Raw genomic sequence first — 13,276 nt, 5'->3', positions numbered from 1 at the left:
TGTTATGATTTACACGTTATGATATTAGAAATTGTAACGTTGTTCTGGTTTATAGTTTATGAGTGTTTAACGTACGTCCCAGAGCGACTTAGGCTATGAGGGACGCCGTAGTGAAGGGCTCCGGAAATTTCGACCACCTGGGGTTCTTTAACGTGCACTGACATCGCACTGCTCACGGACTTCTACAATTTCGCCTCCATCGAAATTCGCCTCCATCGCCATGACCATTGAGCTACCGTGGCGGCCGTAATGTTCTTCTATTTATGCCAATATGCTCTGTTTAGCATCTGAACATAAAATAACATTTCAAAAAGAGCGTAAGCATCGTGCAAGTATGAGCGTTAAGCTGATGTTTATTAAATAACTAAAACGTTATATATCGATTTTTAACATTACATTACGTGTAACATTGCTGCAATCTACACAACTTTCTAACATTACACGTTATACCATTAGTAGTTCGGCACTGCCGGCGAACATCTTTAAAGGGACCATGAAACGGTATTTACTGAGGCGCGATCCGTAATCCATCACTCGCCACCGCACCGGAAAAAAAAATAGAACTTAAAAAAAATCAGCAGTTGCTACGGTACGCGGCGTCCTGTATTACTCCGCTCACCAATCGGCCTTTACTGTTTCACTACATATAACAATCCATGTATCGAAATTCTTGACCTCATAATTTTTTTCGGATTAACACAACATGGACAATATGAGAAACTGAAACGAGGCTGGTAGACGCCGTCGCCAGCTGCGCAGAACTGAGGAAAGAGCTAAGAGCTAACGCTGTAAAGTCTACCACCGGTTCATTGGGGGACCGCGGGCAGTTGTCCTCGCTTCGGCGAGCGCGGCTTCGGCCGCTTATCTGTATTTTTCAGCAGCGTCCGCTCCGGCGGACGCAGTTGTTGTTGCCTTGTTGCTGCGACGCGCGTCTTTTCTTTCCTTTTTCTCTTTCCTCTGATCTTTTAACTCTCCTCTATCTGCACGTGGCGGCGGTGGTGGCTCGGCTGGAGCCAGTTGGCAGGCCCGTGCAATTTCCTTTTCATTCTTCGCTCAGTGACAACAACAACAACAACTCTTTTATGGTATTACAGCGCTCTACACTCTGGCGTCGGCGTTGCATTCTAGCCTGCCACTGGGGATGGGGGGCAAAATAGCCCCGCCAGATGTATTTAACATAATAAAATATGGTAACCAATGGCAGCAGGTCTGCCAATTTTAACAATGGAATGAACAGCCGAGCTCATCTTCTTTAGCAACCCCTTAACAACGCCGGAGAGACTGAAGCAGTCTCGTTAGTTTCGATTTTTATTCTCGGAAGTTTATATTTGGAAACCGCTCGAAACCGGAGGTGCGTAGAATATTTTTGGTGCAAAGCGTAACCGAAACCACGCAGGATCGGGGCAACTCGGGCACTACGCCGCCATGTTCCGTTATCGCATCAGCTGATCAAGTTGTCTTGCCTCTTCCAACGCAGTTGCTCTGGATTTCTGTTTGAAAATGGCCGCTTCGTGCGATGCCATTGAAGCTGTTCTAGATGTTTGACACTCGCATAAACGGTGCTGCGTTCTTGCTTAGTCTGTTTTAGTCGCCTGAGTGGTGCAGCGCGTCATCGGTACTTTTTGGCTGTGTGTTTTACGCGTTGTGCGCGCTACAACAGATGTCTGCCATGTCTGTTTCGACGCCGGTTACTCTGGCAAGCTCCTGGCTTAGGCTTAATTCTTTTCCGACGGCTATTCGTGCCAAAAGTGTGAACCACAAGCGCTGCAGTGTGCCACGACAAGAAGTTCAAATGGCTGCATTTTACTGAAACCGTTATCAGTAAGTCCCCGATTGGGAGCTGCGTCGCCGCCGGCCCCTCTCGGCGCGCGTCTGTGATATCGCGCAGCTGCTTGCTACTTTTGTCTAGTTTCATTTATCAGCAGTAATCTCTCCCAGGAGATTGCACGTTCCCGGTAGCGTTTTGTTCCTAGTCCCATACTACGCTTTGTGTTGCTGCGCGGTGCACTCCCTGGCACTTGTTTCATGTGTCGCGATTGCGTAACATCTGTCACCGGATATGTAAGTAGCTTGGGAAAGAGCGAAACTCTAGTAAAAGTGCGCCTTCCCCTCGCATAACAACGTGCCATACGACTTATTGTCAGTATCACATAAGTTTGGCTTGTTTCCATAAGCCGCTGCGCCTAAATTTAGCAGGGCTCGCGTGGGGCATGAAATGCCTGGCGCAAATTTGGCTCTCCATTGATTAAAGAAACTATTTTGAGCTCGTGACACGCTTCACCCTAGCGCTGAAATGATGGTCCTGCCTTGAGCTGCTTTTTGTGCGTAATCTTTACTTGGTTGCTATTTACTCTTGTGTGTACCACTGATGTTTGTACAAAACCGTTAGATACTGATGCTGACGCGGTATCGATGTATTTCCATTTGCTCGTGGTTGGTTCCCGGACGAGTGATTCACGTCAGAAGCACTCGGGGCATGTCACTTTGATAGAGTGGATAATAGCAGACGGGTATTACACCATACCTGTGCCGTGTTGGAAGCTTTCCACATATGTTGGCGCGATAGAATCGAGGGGAAAGAAGAGAGGGATGGAGCTCTGCTTTGTACTGCTAGCGGATGCGTTAATTGATACCTTCGGTGGCCGTGTTTCATTGATCGTTTGTGGATTCTCTCGTGCGCTCAGAGATCGAGCCTCAATGCTGTGAAGACTCGAGGCATGGCTGAACTCCAGGCATCAGTAGAGTTTTTCATCGAGCTCTACAAGTTCAGCAATGTTGACCTTTTTCAGCGAGGGTGAGCTGTCTTTTCTGCCTCTCTGATTGGTGTTCAAAAATTGTTGCTCGTGTACAAAATACGTTTGCTGCAGCATCATGTGATGCTTGTGACGTTTGCCCTATTCAAGCTAGGTTTGCTGATGTCCTTTGATGGTGTCGTGTGATGTTAATAGACATGGCTTGTTGTTAATTTAGAATTGTTAAGTTAGAACCGCAATGTACCAGTTTTCTAGGGAGTAGTGTTTTTCTGATCGATAAGTTTCCAGAGCGAAGCTTGTGAATAATTAACATCTAACATGTGGTTCTTCATATTATGCGAGATGAGTGTCACATTGTACTGACTGATGACATGTTAAATTAATCCGCTGAGTAATCATTTGCTGGAGAATAAAATGCGCATTATAAGTTGAAGACCAACACGTGCTGCCACGTTGTACTAGTTTGTTGTCTTAATGGTGAGCCTAAAATTTAAAGTGATATGGCAGAAGCAGTTGGTGAAAACTAAGTTATGCCTTATAATAGGTCTTGGAATGTTCATCACATATTGAAAGACTGGTGCGATCAAATAGAAAGGTGTACGTGATTTCGGCATCATTCCTGACTCTCCCACTAGTTTCGTGGGACGGCATAGTTTACTTGGTTGCCCGTATGGTATGCTGTAATCTCGGTTAACAATGTTCGCATTGGTCACTGCATTTTGATCTGTCTTGCAGAATGCATTTTTTTATTCAGCAAATTGTTCAGATTGACCTAGCAGCATGTCAGATATGGAAAACTTTTCAGAGAACTGATAAGCTTTGGTGTGCTATTGTCTGGGCTGATTGTCCGATGCTAGGACTTCCTGGAACAATACTTGCACATGTGACGTTGAAAATAATTAATTTCCGATAATAATTTGAGCCTTTTAGATGGAGTTCACCATTTTTATTCGAAACATTTTTTTCTGCCGATGTGATCTTTGCTGGCCTGAAGAAAACCAATTAGATTTTTTTGGAACATCAAGCACCAACTGTTAATTTTGCACAGGCATATTCACAAATTATGCAAACAGTGTCATGATGGGTGCAAAGTTGTAACAAGCTTCTGACTAGTGAAGGAAATAGGCACTTGAAGGTTCATGCGATCGCGTGACATTTTTTTTTTTTTTTTGTGGCAGATAATACACTGAACCCAGAATAAAATGTGATGAAATTTCTTTATGACTGTGTCAAAGGGCATGCTGTCAAGCGCAATGTTTTTAGAAACATTTTTACTGTGTTCACCAGCTAACATGAAGAAAATCTCCCAGTCATTATATGAATAATGCTGAATTTGTCTGAAACAGCAAGCTCACTGCTAGGTGCAGCATGTTCTCAGAAAAATCTGGAAGTCTGACATGTTATAGTTATGTACATGCCCTCAGAAAGGGTTAAAAGCGGTTTTATTACCTTGCAGAATTCTAGTTTGCCTTTTGTCACAAACTTCTAAAATTTGATAGCATTTTGTCGCTGTCATAGACTGTGGCTGTTATTTCTCGCTTTTTGGAGCCCAGAGGGTCTTGTACAATTGTGACCTGAATGATATGGATTACGCTCTGGGATCAAACTCGTCTCATGCATTACGTAGGTAATATGGAGTGGTGGTCTGGGGTCATACAAGCAAGTGTCATATATGTGCTTACGCATAAACACACGAAGCAATCCTGTTTTTTTTTTGTGCAACTCGAGGGAAGGGTTGGAATGCCAAAGCATACTCCACATACTGGCCGTGAAAGTACATGCTATGAAGAGAGGACACATGTTGAGAACACCTGCTCTGTGAAAAGTAACTAGGGATGTTATGTTGTCTGGAGAATAACCAACATTGGGTCATAAAGGGCTTGACTGAATTGAAGGCAGTTGTGTTCAGAATGCTCACATATTTGTTCTTCAGTGTTAATGCTTCTGAAGAATTGCTTTTTCTGAGTGTACACGCATCATCATGCTTGCTGGCTGTACATGCTCACAGCATACATTTGTTGTACTCGTTTGACTGATAGTATTAAGGCCACAACTGACAACTTAGTTGATAAAGCAATCTATTCATTGCTTATGAAGAAAAATGTGCATGACGTTCTACTACAAGTGCCTTGTTGGCATATGTGTGGCACTACTTGTATGCACACTGTTGTTTCAACAAAATTGCTGGAAGTTGAACAAAATGATCGTATTCATTGTTTGTTTGCTTTAAGTTTTTAATTCCTTTAGTTGGGACCAAGCTTGTGTGAGAAAAGCATAAGTTTATGCCAGGAAAGAATCCTACTAGTTTGAATATTGTGGTTGATTTTAGATATGGGTCCAAGGTTGTAAGTGCCATTGACCTTTGGCAATGCCAGCAGATCTTTCTTTCTTTTTTGTTCCTTGAAAAGTCTGGCTGTCTTTAGAACACTTTCTTGATCATTTTCATTCCTGGCTGAGTATTCAGTAAAGGGTTGTGGCTGTCAGGTACGGCGAGAGTATGAAATTGAGTCCTACCTAAAGTGGGTGGCTGCAAACTTACCTGTATTTTTCTCTATTTCATCCCTGCAGGTACTACCAAATTCGATTGTCTCTCAAGGTACCACAGAGGCTTCCGGCCAAAGTTGAGGTTCACCTGCCTAGAAACACAGTGATTCAAGGTTATGGTATGAGCCAGGTTTTTTTTCTCTCTCTCTCTTGTTGGGACTAATCTAGTATTTTAAAGTTTGAAGTTTGCATTTAGCATGGAGCTTTGATGTGCAGTATCAGTGACGTCAGTAGTGCCTGCTCAAACAGAGCACTAGAAATGGTAAAAATGAAACTTTGAAATTTCCAAGTTGTTCAGTTTTTGGCAAGCTTTTGCAAAAAAAAAAAAAATCGTGCCTTGAGTGGAAATTCTGCTTCTCCCATTCACCGTGGTTTTAATTTGATTTTTCAAATACAATTGCCTGCCGCGGTGGCTCAGTGGCTTTGGTGTTTGACTGCTGAGCCGAAGGTTGCAGGTTTGTTTCCAGCTGGGGCGGCCATATTTCAGTGTAGGTGCAATACAAAAACACTTGTGTGCTGTGCTATGTCAACACATGTTCAAGAACCCCAGTTGATCAAACGTAATCCGGAGCCCTTCACCACAGCATTCCTCGTAGTCCATGTGTTGCTTCGGCAAGTTAAACCTCACAATTTAATTTCATTTCACTTAAATTCAATTAATTTCACCAGGCGTGCAGCAGTTGAAGTGTTCCGACATATTCCAAGTGATTCGGAAGTGACACCGCACTATGATTCCTCTATTATCAAGGTTTGCTTTTTCTCACAGCTTGCCTGTTGTGTTCTCTTTCTCTTACAGCGCTGCCCATCGTTTTTCCTGCCTGCATCGTGAACGGCACGGCTGTGAGCAAGACTTTCCAGATACTGTACAAGAATGAAGAGGTCCACCTGGACGACACCATTGTATTCAAAGTCCATGCTCTTGTCGATGCACACAGGGTATGTTGCTTCGCCCTTGTGTTGTGAGACTGTGTTTTCTGTTATTCTTATGATGTGTACTAGCTTGCATCCTCCTGCCCGAATTGCCCTTGCCCTTAGCGAATGTGGGGCACATCCTTTTTACATGCTCCACAGCCATCCGTTCATCATTATCATCATCGTCATCATTTATTTGACCCTTAAAGGCCCCTGGGGGGTATTACATAAGGGGGGAGGGAGTAGTACATTCAACATGACTCACATTGGTGGGGGGGAAAAAAAGCATAAAAAACAATAAAAAAACACACACAGACAACAAAAGCATAAATAGAAGTAAAGTCGCGAAAGGGAAATGAAACAATTTTTACAGCAAGATAAGACATCAGACGTTCTTTAAACCTTACTGGATCGCATTCAATGACAATAGATTCTGGGAGCTGATTCCAGTCTTGAATAGCGACTGGCAAAAAAAATTTGTTAAAGGCATTAGTTGATCCGTGTAAGCGTTGGATGCTCATGGAGTTGAATAAACGGGATGTCGTGCGCACAGGAGGGACTAGAAGGGACTCGTGTAGGTTAGGAAAATTGTGGTATAATTTGTGCAATAAACATAAGCGAGAAACTTTGCGTCTAAGGGCTAGTGGGCTGATAGCGATGGATGACTTGATAGCGGTTCCTCACACTACCTCAGTCCCCCCTCCTACCTATTGGCGAATGTGGCTGGCCTCAGCAGCTCATGCTGACCATTTGGCTATTGCCCACTTTGGGGAAGGGTACATATAACATCTTAATTCGACCTTTAATAATGACTTTCCCTTCTCTCTCTTGCTCTTTGCCCCTCGTAGGGATGGTTACGAATTGTTCACCTATGTTAACCTTAAAGCGATGTTCAATCATTTTGCACTGGTGGGGAATTTAATGGGTGGTTGTAGGTAATACTGTTTAGGTTACTCTCAGTGGCTGCAGTGAATAAGATAATTCATCGCATGCGGTATTGTACGACCTAAAGTGGGAACATTTGTGGCTTCATGACCGATGTCATGTACCTGTTGCACAAAACGAAGAATGATTTCTGTCTGCCTATCTGCCGCGGTCGCTGAGTGGTTAAGGTGCTCAGCTATTGAGCCAGAGGGTCCCGAGTCCAAGCCCGGCAGTGGTGGCCGCGTTTCGATGGAGGCGAAACGCACAAGACGCCTGTGTGTTGTGCGATGTCAGTGCACGTTAGAGATCCCCATGTGGTCGAATTTATTCTGGAGACCTCCACTATGGCACCTCTTTCTCTCTGTCTTCTTTCACTCCCATCTTCCTCCCTTCCCTTACCGCGCTATTGAGGTGTTCACCAAAATGTGAGACAGTTAGTGCGCCATTTCCTTTCCTCAGTAAGCAGTTTTAAATTTTAGTTTGATTACAAGGCTATGACGACAGCATTTGTAGTGTGCACACAAAAATTAGTTAAGCACCTACTGATGGCTAGGTAGCTTACTTCTCAGGTAAACGTATTTGAGAAAGTCATCCTTTTTCGAGATTACTGTCAGGGACTAAAATTTGCGGGATGCGAGTTCTTGGAAAAACGTTTATTGTAGGTCCACCTCGCTACCCAGTCGCCTGATATTGTTACCAGAAGAAGTACCATTTAAGCCTTTAATACCCTCTTACAATATCAGGAGGCTGGGTAGCGAGGTGGAGCTATATTAAATGTTTTTCAAAGAATTTGCATCCTGCAAACTTTTGTTCCTGGTATTACATTCTTAATTGCTTGCCCCGTATGTACTGGTTTGTTACTTCGCTTCGATTATTTGTGCACAGGCTTGGTGGAAGTTTTTGTTATGCATGATCTATTAATGCCATACTTCAATGTCTTTGTTTTGTGCAGGTTCGGGACATACTGGCAAAAACGGATTTCCAGCTCTCTGTAGAACTTTGGTTCACTGATCAAAACTTTGGGCAAGTCCTGGTTTCTTTTAGTTCATAATGGTTCTTTTGTGGTACTACTTGGCTGTACGAGTGCAGACACTTGTATTGTTAGTTATATTAATGGAATTGCAGGACATTCTCTCCTGCTGACAGAGCTCTTGAAGGGTATAGGAATGTTGCTCATCTTGAAAGCCACTGCAGAAATTCTTGCTTTAAAACCTTGCTCATACAGCAATATTTGCCTGATTTCTGAGTGCAGGCCAACTTTTTTGCTGCGTTTTCTTGCAACAGTAGACCTGGGGTGGTATTCTGCCAGTGTCGCCTTTTGCGACATGTCGCATATGGGCGGGGCCTAAAAAAGTGCTTACAGATGCTCGAATAAACGGAAAACGCCGCCGGCACTTTCGTCTGCGGTGCATTCATTCACTCCGAGAAGCGACAATTTACCACTGCTGATCCACTAGCAGCAGTAGTTTCGTATCTTTTATAGCAAGAATATTTGCCATCACATGACGTCTAATGTTCAAAAAAACATTTGCAAATTTAATATAAACTCGCTTTACTTCATTTAAGTCTATAAAACACCGCGAAAAAGCTCCAAATCTATTTTTCTTTCGTTCCGGACGGTTGTGCTAGGTTTTGGCTTCGTTTCGGGCAGTTGCAGACGGTAGCAGTGTAGCTGGAGGTCCCATTAGGCTTGCGCGCTCTAGAATCGGGAGCGTATCTAAAAAACTAGGCTGAATTGCAGCTTAAACTTTATCGTCAAAGCAAGGTAAGTCATAGCGAAAAGTAACACTAGTAGTTGCCGGTAAACATACCGACCGGAATCGCAAGGACTGCTGAATTGGCTGAAGCGGGCGGCTCTCGCTTGAAAGGACGTCGCCATGTTTTCACGCCAAGGGCGCAAAAGCCGCAACTGCCGATTGCGTTCGCACACTAACGGTAGCCCGTTGCCCGCGCGAATCGCTTCAGCGCATTCCGTTGTTCGACTAAGCGTAGTAAATTGGGGCGGCGTCACGATGACATAGCAGGAAGGCGGGTCCGTGTCGTCACGCCGCCGTCACCGTGGCTCGAGCCAATCAGCGAAGAGCGAATGCGACATGTCGCAAAAGGCGACACCGGGAGAATACCACCCCTGAAGGAAGGAGACTGCTTCTTTTTTTTTTTCTTATCTTTATTTCCTCACTCTATTCCTGGCAGCCCCGACCACCACAAGACAATTCAGTGCGTGAGCTCGCGGCTTCTCACCCTGCACTTGGACCCCAGCCGGGGACTGCACCACCACATTCCCGTCCTGTTCGACTACTTCCACCTGGCGGCAGTTGCGGTCACCATCCACGGTTCACTGCTGTCTCTGTGCCAGCCTTACCTCAGGCAGGTGGTCTCAGTGTGGTTGCACAAGCTTGTTCCGTCCTTGGGAAACCAGGTTGCGCTCCTGTCCTGTTGTCTCACCATGTTGGTGATTGCTTTCAAATGCTATTGCACGTGGTGCTCTTCATTTCCTCTTGGTTTGCCGACTAAACTTGCATGTGCTACTTACTTGTGGAGAAGGTTCTCTTAATCATGTGGCACTTGTTCTGCTTAACTTTTTTTTGTCAGACGCACGGCCATGAAAGATTGCATTAACTGCCCAGTGCCTTGAATTTCATGGCTTTTGGAATTGCCCTTTGGGGATGAACTTAATTGCATTTGTCCTCGTGCAATGTGTGTTCACTGAGTCCTTTGCAGCTTATTCATTCGTGAGACAGGCTCTCTTGGTTTTATACAACACCATACTTTTTTTTGTTTGAAGTACACCTTGTCAGGTAAAAAAATTATTTATTTACAACTGGCCGTCGTCGTATCTCGGTGGCTGCAGCATTCATCAGCTGAGCTGAAGGACGGGGGGTTTGAATCCCAGCGGCCGCATTTCTATGCAGGGGAAATTCAAAAACACCCATGTGCTGTGTGCTGTCTGCACATGTTGTGGTACCCGAGATAGCCAAAGTTAATCCGCAGTTATTCACTAAGGCGCCTCTCTTAGCACATTAAACCCATTGGGACATTAAACCCAACTTGCCATAGCATTTATTTGCCTTATTTGCTACTTACTGTCAGATGAAGCATGTCTGAGGTGTGAAGATGCGATAGGTAGAGGTTTAGCGAAACTTCAGGCTGGTGCTGTTCGGCCCGCGGGCTGTCTCAAGGGCCTCTGGATTCTTTACCAGCATAGCAAGCAAATGCAACGTCGCTACTTTTAAAATAATTTTTGGGTTGCATTTCAAAAGTAGTATTGATGCCATTTTGAGACTTTGAACAGGGCTTTATGTGCACATGTAAATGCCCGAGCAGCTTCTGTGGATCATCATAAGGCATATACCACTTGTTTAAAAATAACGGAATTGGCGAACCAAAATCTAATGACATTTCTGATGCATGTGGGGCTCGAGTACTATAGCTCACCAACTTGTCGAGTATCCTATGTGTCTTTGACTGCTTTAACTAGGCTTCTCTAACAAATCTCACACTAGGACTGCTGGAATGGCATTTCCTGACCTAACCCTTCCTCTCTCTCTCCTGTCCACTTTCCACTGCCCTCTAGGAAGGGTCCTGTCTTGACACCATCTCATCCAGGGTAAGCCCTTGGGACTAACCCTAATCGGGGCACTGGCCCCTGTCCATATGCTGCGCTGCTTGTGCATGTTAAAGAGCTATCATCTGAAACACGTTTTCGTGCTGCATTTTTGTGTTAGTTAGTTTTTGGCTTTCGAATGGCATTGGTTTTCTGTCTTTATTCAACTGTGTCTATAGGTTCAATTTCAGGAAGGGTACTTTGCCACTGGTGTTCAGAAAGAACACTTCCTTTCAGCCTTTCAGTAGAATTGTGACGAACCTAATCTCCTCAATCAGTCAGCGCAGTGCTGTCAGAAAAGCAGCTGCTTGCTTTTATGAAAAGGCAGGTATTTTTTTCTGTGTGTCAGTCAGTTTCAGTTCAGTTTATTAAATTATGCCACACGTAATTTCAGTCACTGCGTGGACCGTTAGTCGCTGCCTGGTGTAGGGTTGAAAAGCACAAAGTAATGATCTAGTCAGTGACAGGTCAGTATCATTCAGAGTAAAATTATCAACAAGTCAAGACTGTCATATTACAGTTGGCAGAATATGGAAGTGCCTCCAGCCTTGCGGGCAGTGTGCAGCATTGCTTTGCAGTCGCTTGAAGGTATCGAAATCAAATTGTGTGGTGGGCATCGTGCCTTTTCTTGCCGTGCAGTTTTGCCAGGACAGGAAGGGCACAGTGGTTCACGGGCAGCCCAAGGCTTTCCTCCCGCAGGTCCATGTCATCCAGCTTGGAGAGCGTCTTCTTTGGGGCTCAGGTGAGCACTGGCTGTCACTCCTTTTGGCTGCTGTGTCAACACATTTTCTCGACGTCACTTTACTGTGCCGAGAAGTATAGGAGCTGATTCTATGCCACCCATCCAGTGCTCCCTTGCCTGGCCTGTCGTAGATTAGTGGTGTCCATTTTTTTAATCTTTTTTTTTTTCACTGACATGCTTTTGATGAGCATGCTCTCTTCCACATGGTAACAGTTCAGTGGCACCATTGTATTTTAATGTTTGCAAGGAGTGTCATGTGGCTGAAGCCATGAGGGATGATGAGAGATTTAAAGAAACTTGGGAGAGGGTTGACAGTAGGTGTATCTGGGACAGCTTACTGTGCTTTTCAAAATTGTTCCCTGTAGATTTAGAACCCCACTACAGTAAACTCGGATATACTAGGGAAAGCTCAGATGTGGTGAAATGAAACTGCGGTCCCAATTCGCCTTCCATTCACTCTTCGTATCTTATTTTATTTTTTACTTTTTCATATATAGCACAGAGCGCCCGGCTATGGCGATGTACTTGCGAAATGATGATGTCGTGGCAGGCTCGCAGTCTGGGACATGTCGGAGCCACAGACACCTAACGGCGTAATCACAGGGTCAACAGTTGGAGGAAAGTGGATGAGAAAATTGATGAAAAACAATGGAACGGCACTCTTTGGGTTAGCTTCACTGCTGTGCTCGGTGGCTATGAGGAGAGGCCAAATTTTTAAGCGCCATAGATGAGGCATTCATGGAAAAAGAAAAAAGTAAAAAGGTGAGAAGGCAGTGCAGGCTGTTGAGAAAGGAAAAGGAGCTAAAGAGCAGTGTGGAGGACGGAAGAGAAGGAAAGGGGGTGGGGGGGGGGCAAATGTGCTTTGCACTGAGCTGTGAATTATATTATGAAGCAGTGGTGGCAAGATGCGAGGCGGCATGGTTGCACTGCGTGGGTAATTTTCCATTGCGTATTGTGTCACACGCATAACTTTACCTATTGCCTCCTGAATGATACCAAGGCTGCTGACGACAACACGGTCTTTACGCAAAGCTTTCGTTTTCATTCAAAATGAAAGTCTCCCTTGTGTTATATTCATGGCCGCATTACATCTGTGGATGCTTCCACAAGACTTAGACGAAATTGAAAATGCGACAACGCAAAATGTGATAACTAAACATAAATAATTAGTGCATAATGAACGATGAAAAGCGTAGTGGAAGGTGTTTATATGTGTTTCTTTTTTAACTGCACTCTGTGCGTTTAGCAAGCAGCCAAATTGCCAGACAGCATCCTGAGAACCATGCCACCACCACCAACTGATGTAGTAAAGATGTTTGCTGTTCCAAGTGACTTTACTAAAGGGGGGTTCTACCACTAGCATGTTGCAGGAGCATATCAGTTTGATTCCGGACGCAAGAAGGGTGCCCGGGAAGGGCTGTTCGCATTCATTGTCGACAGGGGATATACAACTTGTTGCGATGCTTGCAGGCGGGTGCCACTAGTGGTGGCCGTCTGGTGGCTCGCTTGCAGCGTGCCTGCCTGGTTCACTGGGAGCTGTGCTCGCTGCTCCTGACTGCCTATGGCAGCCTGCAGCGCCGCCTGGTGGAATTCATGCGCCTCTTGCCGCCCTGGGAACAGCTGCAGCTGGGTGAGCAGGGGCCACTCACTGACCCTCTCATACCATCAATCGATCTTTTAGTGATTTCTTCAGTGATCTACAGTGGAACCTCGATTATACGACGTTCAGGGGACCGCGCGAAACCGTCGTATAATCCGGGTGTCGTATAATCGAAAATCAAGCGTGATATTTTTTAA

At 44.9% G+C, this 13,276-nt stretch overlaps 1 protein-coding gene across 4 annotated transcripts in view; it reads left to right on the top strand.

Moving 5' to 3' along the window:
- Positions 1-1,493: 1,493 nt before the first annotated feature.
- The window catches only part of LOC149335136 (protein FAM135A), a 45,787-nt gene continuing 34,004 nt past the window's right edge, over positions 1,494-13,276 (top strand). For 3 of the 4 annotated variants that reach the window (XR_016284008.1, XR_016284006.1, XM_089551801.1), the window contains exons 1-9: positions 1,494-1,821; positions 2,685-2,794; positions 5,322-5,416; positions 6,094-6,233; positions 8,086-8,156; positions 9,327-9,504; positions 10,712-10,740; positions 11,377-11,479; positions 12,950-13,109. Coding sequence is in view for 1 of the 4 variants with exons in the window: in XM_089551801.1 (XP_089407927.1) it covers positions 2,718-2,794; positions 5,322-5,416; positions 6,094-6,233; positions 8,086-8,156; positions 9,327-9,504; positions 10,712-10,740; positions 11,377-11,479; positions 12,950-13,109 (853 nt within the window). In the remaining 3 variants the exon portion in view is untranslated. The remainder of the gene's footprint in view (positions 1,822-2,684; positions 2,795-5,321; positions 5,417-6,093; positions 6,234-8,085; positions 8,157-9,326; positions 9,505-10,711; positions 10,741-11,376; positions 11,480-12,949; positions 13,110-13,276) is intronic. The other variant, XR_016284007.1, reaches the window with a different exon arrangement.

The sequence above is a fragment of the Amblyomma mixtum genome, chromosome 7 (assembly GCF_055824585.1).
Source record: "Amblyomma mixtum isolate Tamu chromosome 7, ASM5582458v1, whole genome shotgun sequence".
Taxonomy (NCBI): Eukaryota; Metazoa; Arthropoda; class Arachnida; order Ixodida; family Ixodidae; genus Amblyomma; species Amblyomma mixtum.
This window is presented reverse-complemented; position numbering and strand designations above follow the sequence as displayed.